At 37.1% G+C, this 23552-nt stretch overlaps 2 protein-coding genes and 1 long non-coding RNA gene across 8 annotated transcripts in view; 2 read left to right on the top strand and 1 right to left on the bottom strand.

Moving 5' to 3' along the window:
• The window catches only part of LOC126864452 (ras-related protein Rab-37), a 179736-nt gene extending 163301 nt beyond the window's left edge, over positions 1 to 16435 (top strand). For 3 of the 5 annotated variants that reach the window (XM_050615820.1, XM_050615821.1, XM_050615822.1), the window contains 5 exons: positions 8349 to 8459; positions 8625 to 8733; positions 12245 to 12355; positions 14090 to 14231; positions 15257 to 16435. In XM_050615820.1, the coding sequence (XP_050471777.1) occupies positions 8349 to 8459; positions 8625 to 8733; positions 12245 to 12355; positions 14090 to 14231; positions 15257 to 15374 (591 nt within the window). In that variant the 3' untranslated portion in view covers positions 15375 to 16435. Of the gene's footprint in view, positions 1 to 6114; positions 6397 to 8348; positions 8460 to 8624; positions 8734 to 12244; positions 12356 to 14089; positions 14232 to 15256 lie in introns of those variants that run through there. The other 2 variants (XM_050615824.1, XM_050615823.1) reach the window with 2 other exon arrangements.
• LOC126864464 (uncharacterized) overlaps positions 1 to 17049 on the bottom strand; it is a 99115-nt gene extending 82066 nt beyond the window's left edge. Inside the window, exons 1-2 of one of the 2 annotated variants that reach the window (XR_007689185.1) lie at positions 16730 to 17049; positions 5668 to 6436 (exon numbers count right to left, since the gene is read on the bottom strand). This is a non-coding gene — a long non-coding RNA (uncharacterized LOC126864464). The remainder of the gene's footprint in view (positions 1 to 5667; positions 6437 to 16729) is intronic. The other variant, XR_007689184.1, reaches the window with a different exon arrangement.
• Positions 17050 to 17133: 84 nt separating this feature from the next.
• On the top strand, positions 17134 to 22726 carry LOC126864440 (zinc finger protein 160-like). The gene is made up of 4 exons (XM_050615803.1): positions 17134 to 17422; positions 17755 to 17901; positions 17985 to 18074; positions 18144 to 22726. The coding sequence occupies exons 1-4, from the start codon at positions 17279 to 17281 to the stop codon at positions 21483 to 21485; spliced, it is 3723 nt and encodes a 1240-aa protein (XP_050471760.1). The 5' UTR covers positions 17134 to 17278; the 3' UTR covers positions 21486 to 22726.
• The last annotated feature ends 826 nt before the right edge of the window (positions 22727 to 23552 follow it).

Here is a 23552-nt window from a genome sequence, read left to right on the forward strand (position 1 = left end):
TATAGAATGAATAAGAGACGAAGTTTGGTGGCATTGCCATTTTTCAGATTTAAAATTACCTTTAAAAAATGAAACGATTTTGATCACTGCGTGAATTTAATAGTAATAGTTCGCATTATCGAACTGTCGAATGTGGATTGGATGTTGTCCAACAAAGTTTATTTCAATTCGTTCTCTCTTCAAAATTAGCGACCATTCAACGATTTACGAACGTCAGTGGAAATCAGAAGAAGAAAATAGAGAAGATGTCTTTGAAAGACGATCTAAATGAATGTGAAAAAGGCGACGAATTTGAAAAAAACGAAGTTAGAAAATATCAATCTAAGTTCTCCTCGTCTATTTTCTAAATTTCGTAACAATATTTTGCCTTACATGGTTAGAATATACAACCCTTCGCGTGAAATTTGGCGAACACTCGACGTTTAATGCTCGTCATATAAAAATCCGAAGTTTTCTAAAAATCCCTAAGACAAAAATACCTAAAACTGAATGTCAAATTAAATAATTGACGTTTAATTAATTGATTAATTAAACTGAAGCTAAATACGCACTAAGCTAAACGAATCGTTTAATTATTTGCCTTTAATTATTAGTCGTACGGTGCCGGCGAAAAACTTACATTTTTACCACGTCACGCAAAACCTTCGTTCGAAATATTACCGCACGCGAAGATCTCAGATGGCTTAGATAACAAGCACAGAGGAATCTGAACACACGATATTCCGCGCTGCGTTCGTTACGCCGAGGCATTTCAAAGGAGCGTCGCGGGTTCATGTAGGGTAGCCGTCAACGACACCGGAACGAAGGGTGAAAATAAAGCTGGCTTGGAGAAGAGAGAGGCTGAAACATCGGCAGTGACATGGAAAAAGTACTCCTTCGGAGGTAACCGATGCGAAAGAAGGAAATCGCTGGTGTGTGACGCGATGACGCAACGGGGACAGGTCATCCGTGTCTCGACAGAAGATAATGTCCGAGCGCAAAGCCAAGGGCGCTTGCACAATAGTCAGAATCCACGGAGAAACGAGACCGTATTACCATCGGTGGAAACACCTATAAAACACGCTCTCCTTCCTCGACTTTATATTCCACTAAAACAACCGCCGTTCTTAAAATGGTATAAACGTGGAACCGAAATCATTGCGAGGGAGAAGAGTCTCTTTAGATTTGTGTAGTATAAAAACGGTGTAAAACCGGGGAAAACGATTGAATCGTAATTCTGGATTTAATACGAAGCAATGGATCGTACCTGTCAGTTTGGTCAAATTGATCTGATCGCTTATAACGATTATAGGAGAAATCTCGTTTGGTTTGCGTCCTATGAAAGCGGGAAAAAAGTGATCGAGGTCGTAAAACTTCTTGATTTAATGCAACAATTTTGCAGAACGTGAATTTCGTTAAGTTGATGTAATCGTTTATGACAATTACATGGGAAGACCCTTTGAGACTGTGTTCTACAAAATGAATAAATCGTAAAATTTCTTGATTTAATGTAAGAATTTCGGAGTTATTGTACGTACGAATTTGGTTAAATTGGTTTATTCATCTACGATGATTATAAGAAAAATTTTGATTGATCTGTGTCCTATGAAAAATATATGAAAGCGACGATTAAATCGTAAAATTACTTGATTCAATGCAAAAATGGTGGAGTTGTATGTGGATCGTGTCCATTGTGATTTAAGTTGAAGTTTATCTCGTATGGGTGTAAGTCTGATACATTTAGAAAGATTGCAATGAAGACATAAAATTTCATGAAAGTTTAAAGGCACTGTGCAATTGAAATTAAAATACTAATTGTCGGTAATAAGAACTTAATTATTGGTAATAGTTGGTCGCTGATAACGAAGACTTTTAATCAGGGAAAGTGTATTATCCAGATGAAATGCAGGTGTTAATGAATGATTAGTACTTGGCAACGGTTATTCAGGACACATTTTCATTAAAGAGATTACGATTGCGCGTCTTGATTGAACACCGTTGTATCTAGATTTTGCAATTAGCGAATTGCAACAACGAAATGGAGACCTTGGTAAATGGAAATGTCGAAGAAAGGATCGATAGATTTAAAAACAGAAGGAATCTATATAAAAAGACCATTAAAGATTCAATAGAAGACCTTTTAAAAGTTGTCGAAAACCTTCAAAGCTATGCTAAGAATATCTCGAAAAATCAATTGAAAGATAACTCGCAATAATAAAAAAAAAACAAGAACAAACAATATTCTTCGAATATGGAAAAGATCTAAAAATTGCAAAATTTCACGGTGGATTTTACGCTTTTGGCAATTTCACTCTTTGTATTTCCTTGATACAAGTTTAGTCGTTCGAAGTATTAGCGCTAATTTACTATTTTTATTAATTTTAACTATCGCAGCGAAAAAGTAGTATTAAACAGAAATAATTCTATTAGAAGTGGCAAAATGAAATTATCTTGCAATTGTTCTTCTCAAAGTGTAATAAACCTGTCTATTGTATCTTAATTATAAAATATTCTTGAAATTTTTATTTGATTGGGTGCTCGTGCAATGGAATGCTTCTGCTACTTCGAACTCTTGGGATCGTACAAAGTAAAGTGTAGGAAAGGGCGCCACCAGTCGGGTAGAGTCCGCCGGCAACAGGGCCTGTTCCATTGTAACCTCGAGGGTTTTTTTTGACGCTAGATACGGCGTGGGTGGGCCCAAAGCGGTAGGCTGGACCAGCCAGCCTCGTATCTGCATCAGGATTCGGTTTTTGTAACGAAATCGCCCCGGGAATCCCCGACAGACTCGACTTCTAACTCGTTAATTCCATTGATTTCCATTTAATTTCAAATTTCCAATCGAATGGTTTTCTTTCTTAATCACATTTTGTGCAATAAACGAGGACAAACAAATAAATATAAGATTGTTATTTACTACGACATAGATTTAGCTTACTCCCATTAGTTCCAATTTGAAGAATTAAAAACAAGATTAACTTCAACCTGTTACTGTGGCAATTATTTTCATCGATTAATAGAAAGGAAAACTTGGGAAAGTTTAGCATAAGAATCAAGAATGAAACTTGAAGCGGCTGTAGAAAAACAATAACGAACAATAATCGACGAAAAGCTGCAACATCCTCCCTTTCGCAATTCTTTTTCCTCCAGCACCACCGGTAATCAATCTCTAACTACCGTGATTGGGTCGAGCCGAACATCAAACAGAAAAAGAGCGGCGTTCGAAGCGGTACAATTTCAACTTCCCTTTCAATCTTCCACGCCCAATGAAACGGGACGTAATAGGAACGCGTTTCAACAGCGTCGTTTCATGAACGCACGTCGAAAAATATCAAGGGAGGGAACCAGCTTGTGGTAATTCGAAGAAATCGTGGATATTCGAGGCGGAACTACTTTTAACATTAACACCATCAAGCTAGTCAAAATGATCGAGTTACGATTTTTAGTGGGTGTAGAAAACGAGAAATTTTACTGCGTATTATTATTTAGTTAATTAATAATATTATAAAAACATGTTTCCCGATGTATACAAGGCATAACGCAGTAAAATTTAAGATTATACAGTTCTATCGATGACAAATATCTATCTATCTAAAGATCTATCATTTAGTTAATTAATAATTTATTACAGTATACGAAGTACAGTACTGCGATCAAACGGTTAAGATGGCAACACGACGGATGCAAAATTAGCCAAAACATCCAGCCATTCACTTCGGCAACGATTAGCTACTGGAAAAATTCAATAATACAACCATCCAATAAAATAATCCACTAAAATAACGAACGCAATCAGACTGACAACCAACCTAAGTGTCAAGTAGATTTATCAAAATGTAATTTAATTCGCGATCGTCTCTTCCCAGCGCCAATATTTGCGTCGATTATCCGCCCAACTAACCGTAGCCCAATTAGCCATCGGAACAAAACACCCAAAAGTCAGAATTTACTCTGCTAAATATTAAGGAGGGGTCGTTAAATTTGAACGATATAACGATGGGGATCGATGTTTCGCGGATTAATTGAAACACCCGGCCGCTGTTTATGTAAGCGGACGCGTAACGCGCGAGCGCTGAAATCAACATAGGTGTCGACCCGTTATATAATCCATCGCGTAACAAGCCAAGCAATTACGAAGCTTTCAAGTTGCCGCGAATTATGCCCGTCCGTCGTTCCATGTACGCGTTGTTGATGGAACCAGCCCGTTTTCCCGGGTTTATCGATTATCCGGCCTCGAACGAGGAACAATGATCCTCCGACACGCGATGCCAACCTTCATTTTCCCGTTGCTTCAATCGTGGCACGTCTTCAACGTCGAAAACTTACACGATAGACGGTAACAGACAGCTTTAATGAATATATTATTATGCATGTTACACGAAACATTTTGCAATTTTATTAATACTGATACGAGAGTCGAGCATTATGATCATGTTGGTGAAGTTTGAAACAAATCGGAAAATATAATACAACATAAATATTATTTCGCGGGGATTTCAAAAATATTTAAACAGTCGATTTAGTATAGATAAAGCAAAATTTGCTGGGTTTTTTTTTTTTTGTAAATTTAACCAATTGGTGTATCGATACATATGGTAGTGTAGATTTTGCATTTGTGAAATGCTTGTTGCAAATGTTATCCGTTTATTCGATATTCATAGCGAAAAGCGTGTTTCAAATATTCTGCTATCTGTATACATAGATTGATTGCTGCTTGTTCTGTCGAGTTCTGGCCAGATTACAAGATCCCGGTAATTCGTGCGATTGTAGATACATTTATTAGGTTGCAAGCTTTCAATAGGATATTGATTAGCAAACCATGCAGAATATCTGTTTACAATGTAATCTGACATCTTCTACTGTGTGTACAATGCTGTACTGCGCTGTTTCGAAACTTCAAACGTAAAGCCTCTTCATTACATCTGACAATATAGGTATAGCAAATGTAGGCAATGGGATTCATATACCCAATCCGAAACATTACACAAGGATCATCATAAACTACTTTATTCGTATTCGCTTCATGTAATCTATTAAATCAAACAGTTGAAACTTGTCCTCTCGAACCATGTACAATATAAAAGTCATTCTCCCGAAATCTTCTTTAAAAAGCAGACACAGCAATAGTATTCATATCCTAATTTATAATTATATCCATAACCATAAACGTTAAATGAACGAATCCCTGAAATTAAACCTGAACTAAACCTTACTAAACCAAACCTTCCAAACTTTCTCTCTTGAGTTATGTCTGAAAGTCAAACTTTTTGAATTGCACCATGTCTGAAGGTAATCCTTCTTAAACTGAACTATGTCTAAAAGTCATTCTTCCTGAATCTGTCTCCGAAAAAGCAGACTTAGCAACATTCGCTGGGTCCTTCTAAGGCCATAGGTGAGCGATAGAGATAAAGCGATGAAGCATTAACATTGGCATTAACGGTATTGCAGCTGCTGTACAGTCTATTCTATTCAAATTTATAAGTTGTATCTATTTCGTGCTGCTTTGGCGCTCTGTCGCTTACCACTCTTCATGTGCTCACAGCCTACCTAACCATGTTCATAGATAACTTGAAATATTACATGGATCAACCCCCACAAACTTTATGCATTAGCATCTGCCAATCCATTAGACGAAGCAAACAATGTGTGCAATAAGACACATGCTTTCTAAACTCAACCATTTCCAAATACCTTGAATCATCCCTGAAAAAGCAGCCTCATCAACAGTACTCATGAGGTTCCTTTAATCCAGGTGTCTCTTAAGAACCGCGCGCAGCTTACGGCCAGCTCTCGCGAGCCTAGCGCGTCACTGATCGGCCTCTCGATCCAATCGGTCGCGCGGCTCTTCTCGCCGAGCGGACTTTCACTCAGCGTTCGTTGATCAACGGCGGCCGAACGAGCGGGCAAAGCGGAAGGCAGAAGAGACGCAAGGTGAAACATCGTCCCCTGTGTCCCTCTTCGTCTCTGGTCCCGGGTTGACTGACCTCGATAACGAAAGACAGGAGATAGGCCGCGATCCGCGCGAAGTGAAGGAAGGAGCGAGTCGACGACGACGACGACAATCACGACAACGACGAGCGCGACGAGGAGTGGCCGAGAAGAAGAAGAGCAAATTGGTGCTCCCGGTAGCAGGGGCCCATGAACACCATGGAGGAGAAGCTGCGTAGCATGACGAAACGCGCCAGCAGACACGGTCCGCGTGGAACGGGGCCAGTTGCCTCCGATTGGTCGGCCGGCACTGGGTCCGCTAGTGGAGCCAGGGGCCCGGCCCCAGCTACTCCTTCCACTTCTCAGGCTGGCGGTTCTACGTTCAACCGGCCCCAGGAGACGACGGGTCCGACCAGGCGGCAGTCCTCGCGCGACAGCATCGACTCGACCAGCCAACAGGCCCCACCCGAACACGGCGAGCTCCTTTTCAAGGTCCTGCCCTCTCTCCTGATACTATAGCGAACCGGTTCTTCTACGAGAAAGAGACAATCGATGGAACAGGGTTGCCTTTTGCGGTCCGATCGAATTTGGGCATGGACGCTTTAAGACTCTAGTCTTTAGACCTTAGGGCTTAGGCTATGATTATAGTGGATGCGTACTTTGAAGATTCGCTTTAGCGTATTTAGACCAAGCAAGCGAATGCTTTTGTAAAATTTAGTAAAATAAAAATACAAGAGAAGATTTGTTTGCCGTTTGGCGATTGCTCGCCGAATCAAAAATCGAACATCCGAGTGCCTTAAGAGTGCTGCGAAAATGTTCGATTGTTGTAAATTAGTTTACGAACAATTGTCAGAGTTTGTCAGAGGGCCAATTCGCCAAAGTGAATTTACGTCCACTGCAATCACAGCCTTATGAGGGAGGAATTTCAGATCCATGCAATATATGTATGATTTATTACAATGTTATAAATACACAGCTTTCGTGGACAGAGAGTTATCGTACACGTTAAAACGCGGTCTTTGGTGTTGCAAAATTGAATTTTGTTAGAATTATGTTAGTATTATGAAATGTTGCTTAAGAAGGCCGAAAAACTAAAATTAATTGATGCATTGTTATCTTCATTTAAATACTATTGCAAATTTGCTCTCTTACGAAATCGTAGAATCTAGAATACATATACGTAATAATAAATAATAAATCCAATATTGTGTCGGGATGTAAAAATTACAAGCTGACAGAAATACCTTATAAACAGACTGTTTAATTGTCTTATTTAATTGATATACTTCTATAGAGAATTGGCGAGACTCGGAGATTTTGATAATTTACAAACGGTGTTTCAATTAGTTTTCGATCAATAATAAAGCAATAATCAAATTTCTCCGTTTCCAAGCGCATCAACAAACTATGGAAAGACTAAAAACCGCAGTAATTCGATCAGCAAAAACGAACTTTTCCAATCAGAGTTGTGCTTCTAACTTCTACGTTCAGAATAGAACTTTTCGCAATCACTGTCTTTTTAGCAGCGTAATTTTCCGAAAGAGCAATCTCCTAATTTCAAGCTTACAATTTGAGTTTCTCTTTAAAAGGAAACTTAATTTCAGGATTACTTTGACAGCGGCCAGTAGCCATGTTCTAAAATTCATGACGAACCAACCCCATTTCTAATACTTGTTCGTGGCTACTACTAATTTTACCACTTCTTATCACGTAACCTTTTACACGCTAATTCAGGCAAAACGCAAATAGTACACATTTTTCCAGCGTAATTTACGACTGATAGGGAACGATGATTTGCGGTTATTAATCTCTGTTAGATGGTTCATCGGTATGTTCAGAATACTTTGCATTCGGTTCAATCGTAGATCAATCTCAATCTGTCGACCATGATATCGCTGGAATCTAGTTAATTACACATTTCTGCGCTTACTGAGTTTTCTACAAATAAGATAACTATACGAATGCGTTTGGACACGGACTCGTTGCGTGATACACTTCGATCTGATTAACTGGTTTTCGTTAAATAGAATAAAAGTTTCATTGGAATTAATAACTAAAAATACCTCTTTTTTATATTCTGCTGTATTTCCTTTTATCATAAAGAAATAAATGTGAATATGATATTTAAAATTGATTGAGAAGGTTAGGTAAACTATTTCGTTCTTCTGTGTTTTCTTTTCTATTACAGAATATCAGTGGTAAACGTATAAATCGTGGAATGTTTTCCCGTGAACTCAATTAAATGTATTGCAAAGAAGTTTTATTTCCAATTCTTTTTATAATAAATCTCTTCTATCTTTCATTTTTTCAAATAGATTTTTATATAATTCTAGGTTTTAAAAGTACAACTACTTTTAAATACTGTAAACGTAGAATAGCTTTCGAATATTTTGCAAAGAGTTTCCTTCTACGGTATTTTCACAGAAAATTTTCACGTAACATAGGTGATGCTACTTGGTGACAGTGGCGTCGGGAAAACCTGCCTCCTAACACGATTTAGAGATGGCAGATTCCTGTCTGGAAACTATATAACCACCGTGGGCATTGATTTTAGGGTGAGATATTCTAAATTCTTCCTAGAAGTGCCACAAACAAAAATGAATTCATTTTAAAATACGAAGAAACAATTTACTAAGAAAAACCAAGTGACTGTTACAATGTTAATGTAGGTGAGAGAATCATATATCAAGCGGTATATATAAATGCTTTCTGTGTTTCAGAATAAAGTAGTCGTCGTCGACGATACATCTATCAAGCTTCAAATATGGGACACGGCCGGGCAAGAAAGATTTCGAAGCGTGACGCATGCTTATTACAGAGACGCTCATGGTAATTATACTCTTATCGTAGATTTGTACACGAAGTTGATAAAGTTGTTGATTATTTATCGTAAGAAAAGTAAAAAAGGTCTGCGAACCTCATTGGATAATGAAACTTTCAAGGACAAATATATAAATATTGTAATATAGAAAAATTTACCAAACGTCCAGCTGGATAAATTGTAAAGTACAAATTAAATAATAAAAAGGAAAATATTGTAATATTATATAAATTTCTAAAGAAATAGGAACTAAAGTGTGCTAGTTTAATTACTTAGTCGATTTATCTTAAATTTTGTATAATTAATTTTAACATATATTATTCGTTACATATAAAATCCTCTGATTTATGTACTACTTACACTCTCTATAATTAGAATCATCTTAAGTAATATGTATTATAAAACTAGACTAGTATGCGGAAGAGCAGCTTCCTTGCAATTGCATCCGAAACATAGTTAAAACAATGAAAATTAAGTAAAGATCCGTTTATATATTTTACTTTCAATAATTCCTACGTCTTTTTACGCGTTATACACGTACTATATGTTTCATTTATACATCTTTAAATTTCTCATAAATGCATAAACGTGCGCAGTCCATTAATATGTATTTTCTTCGTCCGTATATAGCTTCTAATTGCAGCTTAAAAAAAGACAGCTAAAAAAATGTTTGTGACACAATTACATATGTTAAAGGACACGTTTCAAATAATTCATGATAGAGAAGTTTTCGTTACCAGCGTGCAATCAGTCTTCCATTTACAAACAGCATCGCATCCAGTAATCATGACACAAGGCGATAGCATAATTAGGTACTAGTTGGACAGACTTGTTTGAGACAAGAATAAAGGACAATAACTGACAATTCATCGCAAGGCATAAATTAGCAGTTTCTCTGCTGTGTTTATGATTTCATTACAATAATAATGCTTGGCGGGTGTCTCTATTGAAACTTCAATTTTAACTACGCATGCTATGAGAATGATTTTAATCAAATATTACCAATCAAATTTAATTATATTCCTGTATTAGTTTACTAAAAAGTAGTTTCGTTAGAGTTAATTCTAGAATAAGTTTATAATGATATCATGAATATTTATTAGTATAACGTTTCTAGTAAATTTACATTAATTTTCTCACTCTAAAAAAAAAAAAAAAAAAAAAAAAAAAAAAAAAAAATAAATAGCTGACTTATTTCCCTCGATGAATTGTCGCCAATTGCCAGGTTTGTGCTAAACCAACGACCGCTGAGAAAAAGAACGTGTCCCAGATAATCGAAATGCTGATGAAGTTTTTCACGTAACCGGCTAAGTAGAAGGCCAAAACGCTGAGAACTCTGAACTGACTGGATATTATGTAAATTGCGTTATACAATGTGACATTACATATAACTGCATTCCAAGTATGTAGAAATATGGTTTCTTTACTGGAAAATACGAGATGAAAGTCCGCCTCTGATTTCTCTGTAAAGCGTTCTGTTTCAATTTAACAAGTACTTATAACTCTGCTCGCTACTCTATCATCCTGTTCACAAGTCTTTTATGACGTCTCTTATTTTTAATAAAACTTTCATGATCTAAAAATGATAAAAAAAAACAATAAAAAATACAGATTATTCTGTAAGCACCAATAACATTTTAACAACAAACTATTTCACTATCAGTCAAATAAAATGAAGTTCGATGAACGCATTTTCGAGCAATAAGGGTTTAGCGGGTAGAGTGGTGTTAAAACAGGCCATGAAACGTTTCAAAATTCAAGGAGAGCGTTAATTTTGGGAAGCTACTTAAGCGAATTCGAGGGTAAAGGAGAGGAGGAGGAAACGCGTTGTCCGCCGTCGGGGGTCGACCATTGTTTGCACGGAGAAACCCTCTTTCAGTAGAGACGCGACAATAGTTGGACGTTTCAAAGGCGTGGGTAACAATTACGCCTCGGAGACACTTCGACAATAGTGTCTCCATCGTCAGATATTACTGGAACGGCCAAGCTTTCCTCCTGTGAACTTTAACCCACCGTGGTATATTGGCGAGAAAACAAGCTTTCGAATGGAAAAACACTTTCAGTTCTTGCGTAAATAATTGATGAAAATTTTAAGTAGGACGAGCACGAATGAGAAGTATTTATTTATTGATTTATCTACTGGTTAATAGAACGGGTATAAACCCGATATATATGTCGGAGTCAGGTTGCCATTTTGGGGCGTTCGACTTACCTTACCGTCGCGGATGTGGCTAATATTTATCGGTACAAATGTGGGCACTACAAGAGGCTATGAGTAATGGCGATAGGATGATGGTGACAACGAATCCAGGTTCGATAACGAATCCACGGTCCAGGGGAGGACAAGTATCAACGTAATACTCGATTCGGGTAACTTCTCGATAACTCAATCAGTAATTCCTCCAACGACTAACTAACAAACTAACTGCCTCATAACCCAAATGAAACATCCCTTATATATTCCTGTCCTCACTTCTCGGGTCAATCTTTGTTTTTAAGGAGAGTCATATAATCATTTCATACCTCTGGCAAGTACACGCCCCTCCCGTGATCGTGGCTACGTCTAGTGACCCGCTATGTCATTTCGAGTCTGGACTAGGGTATTGGGGGTTTTCCCAACATTCCGGACGGGAAATCCCGCTGTCCTTCCATCTCCGACATATACATACAATTATATATAAGAAAAGAAATAAACAAAAATAGAAAGGGCAAGAAGAAGAACAGCAATGGCTACATAATATTATACAATTAAATCTAAATGGAGTTACAAAAAATCCGCGATTAAAACATAATTTAAACAGTGCGTATAGCTCTGTATAAAGATTCCTTGAAACAATTAGCAGAGCTACAAAAAAGAAATCAATCTTATCCGTAAGCGTATTGGCTAGTTTTTGTATTCGATTAATTGGATATGCTCGAACCATATTTAGTTGTTACGGTAGCATCGGGAAATGTATGATTTTGTTTTAAAAGTTTTTGTACGAGCGTACAAATAAATAAGCTGTGATAATTGGGGATACATGAAATCGAGTGCTGTAGCAAAATTGTAATTCTTCAGTAAAATTATCTATAAATATTTAAAATGCCAAGACACAAGAAGAAGAGATGAACGTTCGAAAGGATATTTTTCTGAAAAAATCATATTGAACAAAGCACGTATATCGCATATAACAAAGCAACCGTTTCAGAAACTTCCAACCGAATAATATTCCCAGAGAGACTTTCAAGTACAAAGGCGCACTTCATTTTCTTGCGCATAAAAACACACTTCATTTTCTCGCATCTCAATTTGCCAGGCCGTGAAAACGTCGTTTGACACAACGCGGTGTTTATAAAAGAACGACGAAACAGACGCGTGTAAATTTCTCTGGCCAATGAAAAAGGGGAGAACAAACGAGCTGTAGCATTTTACGGACACGTAATAACATGGACAGCGTCACGTGGAAACTTTTGTTTCCGCGTGTGTCTATCAATTACTAGGATCACGGCCGGTTGCACAACGATCATCATTGGTTTCAGCTCTTTTATTGCTGTACGATGTGACGAACAAGACGAGTTACGACAACATCAGAGCCTGGCTGAGCGAAATCCGGGAACACGCGAACGAGGACGTGGTCATTATGCTGTTGGGTGAGCTTCGATTATTATTTGAAGATCATAGTACAAAACTTCATAAATCAAATCCTTCGTTTTTTTATAGCGAAACAACTTTAAAATTCAATGTACTGTCAAATAATCTTGTCTTATTAACCCTCTGTAAGCAAGCATGTTTTCATATTATCCAACAAGCTTGTCTAACAACAAGAACAACTTTGTTTGTTTGTTTTTTATGTCCACATCCACATATGATCCCGCTAAGTTACTATATTTGCTTTAAAATCGAAAAAGAAAGGATAGACAAATTTTATCGTCATTAAACCTGACCTTAGAAATCATTAAACCTGACCTGATAAAGAGAACATATTTTTAGATATAACGAATTATTCTTCTTTTCAACTGTACAATATTTACCATGTTATCTTTTAGTTATTACAACTATCCTTTTAGCAAAAGTATAACATAAAAAAAGAAAGGATGTCAACAAAAATTAAAATGAACATATCTCTTACCTAGTCTTTATTTGCATTCGTCTGAAGAGACTAAAGAAGGAAAACAGAGAAAAGGAAAAGAGCCGCGATTGCTTTTTTTGTCATCTCGTTTGCGAGAAAGTTGCCAAGATGATCGATACGTTAGCTGGTTTTTGCATAGTTTCGACAGGTTTCTTACTTTCGTAGAAAGTCGAGAAAGACGTTCTAGGAAGAGCAGATTGTTGGTTGAGGGAATCGTTAAAATCAAGAACTGTTCGCTAGCTTGACTGGATGATTTGATTGAGTCCTGTCTTGACAGATGATCAATATCTGAATATGAATATTATAAGTCGTAAAACATTGAATGGAAGAATGTCAAATATTTAAAACAATTTTTAATAAATTTCAATTATTCCTTTCTAAAATTGTAAATAGTTATTCAATTTTTATGAATGGAATATAATATGGTCTTAAAACCATTTATATTGAAATAGTCCGGTCGAGGATATTTTAGTATTGAGTAAGGAGATTTATGGCTACTTAATTATTTGCCGTAATCTTGGTGTGGGCGAGCCGGTACCTAACTCTATATTTGTTTTAACACTTTTTGCTTCCTACTGAAAACATCACGAAACCGATTAGTTCTAGATATAAATATTTAGATATAGAATAGAAAATAATAAATATAAGATAATAAATATAAGATATAAAAATTTAGATATAATTTTATATTTTTGAATAGTACTTTTAGTACTATCAATAGTAGTAGTTGAAATACTATCAAAGTTTTGTATTAAAATTTATATACTTGTTAATAATAACTGCAACATTTTGGTTCGCTATATAAGAGTTAAATAACGTTTCAATGATCTATTTGGTAGCTTTTCATGAACTTTATCACAAGGGAGTAAAACTAGCTCTGTACCTCTATAAGGAACATGTATTCTAACTATGGATCTCAGCTGAAACTTCTAATTGAAACGACAGCTCCAAGAACTGATTTATGAGAAAGCACCGATCACCAGCTTATTTTTCTAAAATAAGATAAATAGAACATGATAGATTTTATAGTCAGATCAGGACATCAACTTCGCAGCAAATGATATGTTTGATAGCGTGCAGATCTACTTTTAACGAGATGTAAGCATAAACCTAGACTAGACATAGATAAAATCACTATCAATGTCAACTTATTAATTCCATTCCATCAGGCTAGCTCACGTTAAACAAACATTTCCACTTATTAAACATTATGTTCACTTCACCAAGTCTAATAAATTAAAATAAATAATTTTAGGCAACAAGTCTGACTGTGGAACGGAACGAGTAGTGAAGAGGGAAGACGGAGAACGATTGGCGCAAGAGTACAAAGTTCCCTTTATGGAAACCTCAGCTAAAACTGGCCTGAACGTCGAATTGGCCTTCTTGGCCGTTGCTAGGTATTTTCATTAATCATCACCAACCTATCATCTGTCAATCTTAAACAAATTAAATCTTAAGGCAGCACTGTACAAATACCAAGGCGTAATGCAGACGAACGGTTTTAGTGATGCAATCATAACACGATTAAGCATATTGCAAATAAATTCGGACCTGATTGGATAGTGTTAGACAGTTCATGAGTATATCGAGAAGAGAGAGCGAAAAACATATTTTGAGGTACATTCGAACCTATATAACATGAGTTCAAACACTTTAGTAGAACTCTATTATAATATCCCGGTTCCGAGCTCAGTAAAGCCTAGTCTACACTGACAGATAATTGTAGACAGTAGTCTACAATCTACATGTTGAGGTTATTCGATGTGTAAACAGAGAAAACACGTGGATAAATCGTAAGGCAGAAAATATATTTAAATAGAAGTGTAATAAGTAAGAATACAATTTGAGCTGGTCCAGATCCGCACGCTAGCTGTGTTAGCCAATAACTGAAAAATCCTGAAGCCAACGTCGCCTGTCCACTGTTTATGGCCTAACTTCGTCGCAGTCTTTTGTCTACGCGCTGTCGATGGCTTCAGTGCTTGAGAAAACTAAAAAAACCAGATGTAGAGTTTTCTTAGAAGTGGTAACCACTTCAACACTACATATGTTTTTTTGCGAATTCTTCCCTGGAAAATGTATACGCATTGACTGCGGACAATTGTCTGCCAGTGTAGACTAGGCTTCCACAGTGATCCAAGTAACGCTACAATATACTTTGCAAATGCCAAAAGATCACCATTTCTTATGAATACTAGATAAATCCCATAAAGTGAAACTTATTGGAATTGATTTAGATTCGTGGAAATATATTGAAATTCATCCCGTTTCTACATGCAATCCTCCTCAATGGTTCAATCCTACCATTGCATTGGAAGCATGAACGTTGCGAAATCACAACAAAGTCAAGTGACTGGTTTTCATCAGACTTAAGCGGCTGGAGAACACCTGATAAGATAAAAAGCGAATTTCTATTTGATTTCAGAGACTTGAAGGCGAGGAAAAGCAACGACCCGGACGACACGAAATTCAACGTACAAGACTACGTCCGTCAGCAGTCGCAACGAAATTCCTGCTTCAATTCCAATTGCCTGACTACCTGAATTGCGCAGTAATCCTGCGCACATACTTCCCTGCGATAGATTCAGACGAATGGTGGAACATGGACCGGAACTGGTTGGCCATAAAAATGGCGCGAAACTATCGTGGGCGTTCAACAATTCGTCCCTTATGATTCATAACAGATAATCGTTGACATGTTACCTCGTTGCAGATGTCATTCGTAAAACGAGACGAATTTTCGTAACATTGCACAATTCGTTCACGAGAGCTTGTTGTTCGAACGAATTGACTCTCAAACGAGATCGAACAAATTTGAAAGAAATCGAAAGAAAACGCACTAATGAGATCGAAAATATAATTTTTTATTTTTACTGAAAAGAGATTTCAAAAAACGTCGAAACAACGTTTCTGTTCCACCAGAAGAGTACCTTTATCGAGGCATAAACGAAAAAAATGTAGATGGATAGAAAGCTGATATTTTTCAAAGAGACCGAATAGGAAACTCTTGTTGACGATACATGTATAGAAATTTATTTATCGGTGGTTAATCCTATACTGTACATTAATGTGAATAGCTGATTCGGGACAAAGGTCCGCAAGATACATAGATTTAGGGAATCTCTTAATGGTTCTAATTTGTGCACTGTATATGATCGTTACGGTATTAATAAAAGGAGGGGGAAGAAAGAGAAAAATATATTTAAAATGAAATTGTATTCAAAACGTGCTATCGATAAATTAACGACATGTTCACGTGGAAGCTCACCATGTACCAAGTAGATTTGCGGTTTTAGAGTGGCCGCCGTGTAGAAGAGCTTTTCGAAAATATACCATAGCTGCCATATATACAACACGTTTTAGAAAAGAACGCTCAATAATATTTTGTTCGAAAGCATATTCTCGTAGTTTTCAGGTACGAGTGATTGAAGCTTTTCAATCGATGCTACATGTGTATGTAGAGACACATTCATAAGTCTTTTAATCTTTATAATCATTTAGATTGATGAAACTCTTTAGAAAGTTTTGTATAATTGTATTTTGTTTTCAAACTTTATTCTGTATCGATTCGTTTTGCAATTAAATAAAGCTCGTGTGTGTATAATCGTGTAGTTTGTGATAACGGTTGCATTAGTTACGTAACCATATCTGATTTCTAACCTTTTGTATGTAATAGTCCTATATACGACAGGATATTTTAGATCAGCCCAATTTGTATTGTGAATTTTTGGATTTTATACACTGTATTACTTTTATAACCGCATGATGATAATTTGCTACTGATACTTCGAAATTGAAAAAAAAGGTTAAAATATTTGATTTCGTTAATTCGCGGTTACCGAGTGATTCGTTGCGAATGATGAAGGTAAATGAAACGAAATGTAACCGTGTACGTTACCTGTAGTATATGTACAATGTATCTTATCAGCGTGTACAAACGACAAACAGTTACATGTCAAGTGTATATTAACAAATAATATATATAAAATAAACGACCACTCGACCAACTATATAACCATTGCTTTGTAATTTACCACTACTGCCCTCGTTTTCCTATTTTAGTAACGTCATCATTTTTGTAAAAACTTTTGCAACCATTTGACATCATACATTCATTATCCAGATCAAAATATTTGGTTTTTATCACTGAATATACATTCCACATATTTGTCACTACATATTGTCACGCGAAACATGATAATATTCGGCCAATAAATAAATATCGCGTTAAAAAGCAGCATGCTTTTACCTAGTGTGCGCTCGTTGTCTAATTTTTCCTTTGAACGGCAGGAACGTATCGAAATGGACCGCTCGGGCTCAGTTTCAAATGTCGACGTACAAACAAAACGCTGCGTCCCTAACCTGCTTCTGAGGAGCGCGCATTATTGGCAGGCAGAACACCTGCCTGATATTCAGTGAAGAAAAGCCACGAACATCTACGTCCACGATGGGCGAAGTGGTGGAGTTGCAGAATGTGGAAGATGTGTGTAGACTCTGCCTGTCTACCGATGAGCCAAAATTGTCGGTGTTCCAAACGGACAACTCTCCGGTGTCCTTAGCCAGCAAGATACAAGCTTGTCTATCGATTCAGGTGCGTGCGTAAAATATTGTTATTTAATACTTTTGTGCCCGTCATCTTCCTGAATGTTTATTTCTCTTCGCGTACTCTTATACGCTTCGCGTTTTGTTACTGCGTTGAAACGAGTACATTGAGGTTAGGTCTATACGGATCATGTTTGAGATGGGAGCATTGGCAATGGTGATTATGGGTATTTCATTGGTGTTTATTCTTATTGGTAAAGGTTAGATAGACAAATATCAAATGAAACGTGTTTCTATAGTAATATTATCTTTAGAGAAACCTAACTTTTGTTTGAAGCTTGATACATGCTTATATTTTTATTGGGTTTATGTACTTTTTAGATTTTAGTAACGGATAGATTATCAACGAAAATATGTGCGCAATGTATTAAAAATGTGAATGAGTGGCATAATTACAAAGAAACATGTTTGCATTCACAAGACAAGTTGCATCGGTGGTTGGAACAACACATGCAACCAAATCCTGTGGTAAATATACGTGTTCTATTAATTTTGTGAGTATAATATAATATATGGACTTGTAATCAATGTATTATTGTCATGTGTCATAGGTTGTAACTATTAAAAATGAACCTGTTGATTTGGACTTTTGTGAGGACAATGTCGAGGTTATTTCTGAATCTACGAATGATTCGGATTTGGTAAGTATGATATGCTTCAAAACAAACTGTAAAAAAATAAAGGTACATTAAAATTGGTTTATTTTATAGGAAGCCACTAATCTTGAAGAAAATAATAATCCTTCAGAAAATAATGATCAAGATCAGCAATTACCTGATGATGAAGTAGCTTTAGAGGGAGATCAACCAGCTTTAACGAAAGATATGGACATTTGTATAAAATCTGAACCACAAGATGATTATGACACAGATTGTACTATAGAAATTGAATCTGTTACTGGTAGTGAACTTGTTTTGAATCCCCTTTCAAGCTCAGAGGATAGGATTATGGAAGCTGATTCCACTCAGAAATCCAACGCATCCACATCAGCAAGCAAGAAAAAAGTCAGAAGAGGCCCACATACCCATTTTAGGGGTGCACGTGTTTTTAAACAGAAATGTCTACATTGTCAAATTAATTTGCATTCTAAGTATTCTTATGCAAAACATATGGAAAGATTTCATAGTGACAAACAGAATGGTAGTGTTAATCAATTGGAATTGGAAGATGAGGAAGAGCTTGTTGAAGATTTGGAAGATGAATTAATGAGCATGGAGAAGGATGCTCCATTGACACAAGTGCAGCAAAATATTATAAGTCAATTGAAGACATATTCATGTTACTCTTGTGAACAAAGTTTTAGCGATCGTAGAAGTACTCTTTTCCACATTCGTCAGCACATGCCCGATCTAAGACCGCACACGTGTATCGCGTGTTTGACGGAGTTTCCGGATCGATCGATGTATAAAGTACATTGTAGAGCATCGTTCGAGTGTGCAATGAAGATTGCTCTCGTTATACCGAAACAAGGCTTGCAGAAATGCTTCACGTGTAATATGTGTTTACGTTCTTTGCCGGACAGAAAGCAGCTGCTTACTCATCTATCGAAGCATTCAGATAAACAGTATGAGGAGCTCGTATCTCCAACACGATCTCCTCCTAAATTAAAACCAGTAACTCCTCTGCCATCTTTGAGACAGGAGTCACCGAAAAAATCGTTCAAAGGAAATCGTACTCTGAACATACCCAGCCCTTACAAAAATGGTGATCCTGCGCACAATCATGTATGCGACCTGTGTGGTATGATTTACAGGTACAAGCCAAACATGCTGAAGCATAGAGACTTGTGTCAACGTTTATCATCCGACGTCAGAACATCCTATAGATGTGTCCATTGTGGCATGACATATTTGGTGTTCAAAAAGTTTCATTCTCATCTAACGTTGGACCACAAAAAGAGTGATTTCATATGTTCTGAATGCGGCAGCAAATTCAAATCTCCTAGTGATTATTTGAACCATCACAAAGAGCACTCTAATGATCTTAACAAGGAAGAAACTTCTGGATTGAAAAACGATATAGTAAAGGCTACGCAGAATATTTCAAAGCCCATCAAGGATTGGGATACGTTTGAAGCTGAAGTAAATGCTGGTAAACTATCAGACAGTAATCAGTATAGCTGTGCCCTCTGTAATTTGGAATTCACTACTAGAGCTGAACTAATGGAACACAGAAATCTTCATCTGAAGGTGAAGATTTATTCTTGTGTCATCTGTCGTAGTATGTTTAGCAGCGCAGGTGCTTTGGAAATTCACATGAAAGATCATGGTATAGAAGATCCGAATGAAAGAAATGCAAACATCTCCTGTGTGGAGTATGGTACGGTACAAGAAGATTCACAGGACTCAAATTCAGTAAATGTCAGCGCCACCTCGGATCCTGGCGATAAAAAGAATGAGTGCGACGTGTGCGGCAAGGTATTCTCGAATAGCGCTAATCTTAAGAGACATATCAGAAATATTCACAATGTTATCAGAGGCAACATCATCTGCACCCATTGTCGGCGAACGTTCAAGAGTAAAGAGTCTCATGACCGACACTTAGCAATTGATCACCCAAAGCTTGCGAAGTCCATACATCAGTGTTCTAAATGTCGAAAGACTTTCTTCTTCAGAGCTAACCTAAATCTTCACTTTGAAACTGCCCATGCTCAGGAATTAGGTGGTCACGGATGCGACATTTGCGGTAAGATTTTCATGGAAGAATCATCTCTAAAGATACACAGGAGCTGGCACAATCGAGCAAACTCTAGATTAAGTTTACGATTTATGAAGAAAGATGTCCAAAAGCCATTAACCCAGACTAAACACGAGGAACCTTTCAATTCCAGTATGACCCGACCAGCTAGAGCACGAAAATCTTACCCAAATTTACCTCCAACAAAGCCAAATGGTAATTTCCAATGCCAAGTTTGCAGTGACAAGTTCAATGATGTAACAGAATTGAGGACACACTTATGGGATGTGCACTGTGCTCGTAATAAAACTGAGAAGAGCTTTTCAGGTGACGAGTTTCAATGTGAGCTTTGCACAAATGTTTTCCTTGACAAGGAGACATTAGATATGCATATGCAATGGCACAAAGCTCAACCCATTCTTGATGATGTAAAGAAATCTGATCACATTTGTGACATTTGTGGAAAATTATACAGCTCCAAAAAGATACTGTCAAGACATAAGAAGCTTCACAAATCCACAGTTGTAGCTGCTGCAAAGCTACAGTCAGCTGGCAAGAACTTAGCAAGTAGTCCACTTATATGCACCCTCTGTCACAAGGTGTTCAATAGTACTCGGTCGCTTCACCGTCACAGGCTCAACCTACATGCTAACATGTTTAATCAACAACCCGAACATGTATACAACAACGCGAGAAGACTATCTCAAGAAGAGCCAAGATCTAAGAAAATAAAATTAGAAGAAGAGGATAAAAAAGCACCTCTCCCCATGGATGCCATGAGCGCAGGCAGGAAGTCAGTTATGTGCCACGTCTGTAGGAAGTTCTTTGCAAATATGAGCGTATTGTACAAGCACAAACAATTGGTGCACAATAAGACTCACATGAATCTGTTACAGAATCTAGCCAAATCATATAATATCGAATGTATACCATTACCCAGCAATGATGGTAAAGTCCTTTGCAACATTTGCTACAAAAAGTTTTCTGGCGTGTCGAATCTGCGCCAACATTTTACCATAAAACATAAAAATGCTCCTCCCAAATTTGCTTGTTCTGTAGACGGTTGCAAGCTCACGTTCCCAACGCCAACAATCGTAAAGAACCATGAATTGTCGCACAACAGCATTATCTACAGTTGCACTTTATGCGATAGACACGTGTTCAACAAGACAGCAATGTCAGATCACTTGCTGACGACACACAACACTATCTACAATGCCGAGAATAGCAAGAACTTCCACAGAGAGATGGATTTGACCAAATATGTGGTGGAGGGTGCAGTAGACGCGACTTGTCCTCAATGCAAGATCAAGTATCCCAACAATAGGGCTATGAAGATTCACTACTTTAAGTTCCACGAGGGTACAAACCAGTAGAATTGTGTATTTTTCCATGTATGAAATAATCTGCAAAAATACCAACGAAACGTATAGGTGGTTAAGAAGAATCGAATGTGACAAGTACTTGGTCCTACGGGCGGAAAAACTCTCCGAGTTGACTAAATGCTGCCTTACACACATTTTTTTACCAAATCCTCGATTCACAACTAATTGTCTGATACGTTGATGATAACGTTCATAAGAGTTCAAAGGGCACGTAATATCTCCTGATGTTCTTTTATTTCAGAGTAGGTGGTTTGAATATACTTTGGCTGATTTTGTTTCTCTTTGGCTATCGCGGGAGATGACCTGTTCCCTAATCAGGATCAGGGCACAGTAGCCTGATCTTTCACGAGCTTTGTAAATAAAGCACTACATATTATTGTAGAAGAATGAAGATACACGAGAGAGAGAGAGAGAGAGAGAGAGAGAGAGAGAGAGAGAGAGGGAGAGAGAGAGAGAGAGAGAGTCTATATATTTCTTCATTTAATGTTATTCCCTGAGTTACAGTTTTTAGGTCTATTTCTGTATTGATCGCAATGTTAGTTATTTTTCGCCGAGCGCTAATCACTCAAAAGACATCGTGAAAATAGCACTTATTGATACGTGTCGAATCAACTGGTCAGACTTTGTAGAAAATTAAGCGATCGACGTGTCTAAAAGATAATTGAGCTTGATTGATTGGAACTCTTGATGAATCTCTTGCTGATTATTGAATATTTGAAGAAATTTTTTGGTTCATTGAGGTATAACTTTATTTGTCGAATTGGAACGTGTCAACCTGAATGTGTTTATTCAGGAAAGAATGAAATACGCTGCGAGACCTCTATTGTACGAGGTACATTTACAACAATATATCTTATCTTTTTTCTGTCTTATTTTTCTTTTTGTTATGGAACAACAGCTATTCTTTCCATTGCAATTTGGCTGAACGCGTTCACTTGACTAGCGGAAAACAGTGCAACCCTAAATGTTGGAATCTAATGTAAATGAAGGATTGACTCTTTCTAACGGTGCGGTTACATAAAGGTTATGATCAACGGTGGAGGGATATGATCGACAAACGTGGTCAGGTTTTGCACATTAATTTATCAGAGATGCTGGTTTCTGAACGCTAAAGTGGAAAGCGATTTTTAAAATGTTGTTCTAGATTTTATTATTAATACGCATACTTGTATTGTATAAGCTGTAGCGTTTTTGCATATAGTGAACAAATAAAGGGAGAAGTAATAAGCACAGATCCTAGATTTTCCAAGAATCACTTGACGTTGTTCTTGTTCATGGATTAACGTCGCAAGGATAGTATTGTACAAGTTCTTAGATCGTTATTTTCTGTTTTTAAACTGCTCATAATAATTAGGCGATCATGTTTCTGAGCAATTTACCTCGTGTCTGTGATGATAGTTCTCGTGATGGCCATCAGAGGGCTACCATTGCTCATGATCCTATAAGTTTTTAACCTCTAGTTCTTCCATATGGATCATCGATCAGTTAGATTTACAGATGAAATATCTTACATTATGGAATGACCAAAGCCTTTATCAATATGTGTCTCTAGGAGTTGTCATATCGGTTAGGTATATTCTTATATATGGTTAGCTATAACCTTTGTCTTATGGTACTGCCGATGACAGCCATCTTAAAGAGCAGACCTAAAGAGGAAGAGTCTGAACGGACAATGACCAAACGTGGACAGCTCGATCGGTTAGAACAGACAACTCGCGGATGAGAACAATCCGATTTAGAATCATGGTTCAGCAATTTGATTCTTCTATTTGTACTAAAACGGGAGAGGGATTTGACTCCTTGGACTGATTTTAGATCAGACTGATATAGATCTTCTGTTGTAGCGTATTCACGACACGTGTTCATTAAGTAGCTCCTTTGATAAGATCATCAGTAAATATAGGAGATGTACATAATGATTTGTCTGGTTTACTAAACTCTTTGATTGTTGGTTAAGTTATATTCGAAGTCTTGGTTAGTGATAAGGCTATCTGAGCACGCAAACTTCAAAATTGTTCTGAGCAGTAATCTACACGCGTGGATAAGTGTTAAATGTGA

The sequence above is a fragment of the Bombus huntii genome, chromosome 4, assembly GCF_024542735.1.
Source record: "Bombus huntii isolate Logan2020A chromosome 4, iyBomHunt1.1, whole genome shotgun sequence".
In the NCBI taxonomy this organism is placed as follows: Eukaryota; Metazoa; Arthropoda; class Insecta; order Hymenoptera; family Apidae; genus Bombus; species Bombus huntii.

What these genes read in the sequence shown, in the direction of transcription:
- LOC126864440 (XM_050615803.1), top strand. Translation starts at nt 17,279, where the DNA reads ATGGGCGAAGTGGTGGAGTTGCAGAATGTGGAAGATGTGTGTAGACTC. An exon ending in ACATGCAACCAAATCCTGTG is followed by an intron (nt 17,902 to 17,984) that starts GTAAATATACGT and finishes CATGTGTCATAG; the next exon opens with GTTGTAACTATTAAAAATGA. An exon ending in CTACGAATGATTCGGATTTG is followed by an intron (nt 18,075 to 18,143) that starts GTAAGTATGATA and finishes TTTATTTTATAG; the next exon opens with GAAGCCACTAATCTTGAAGA.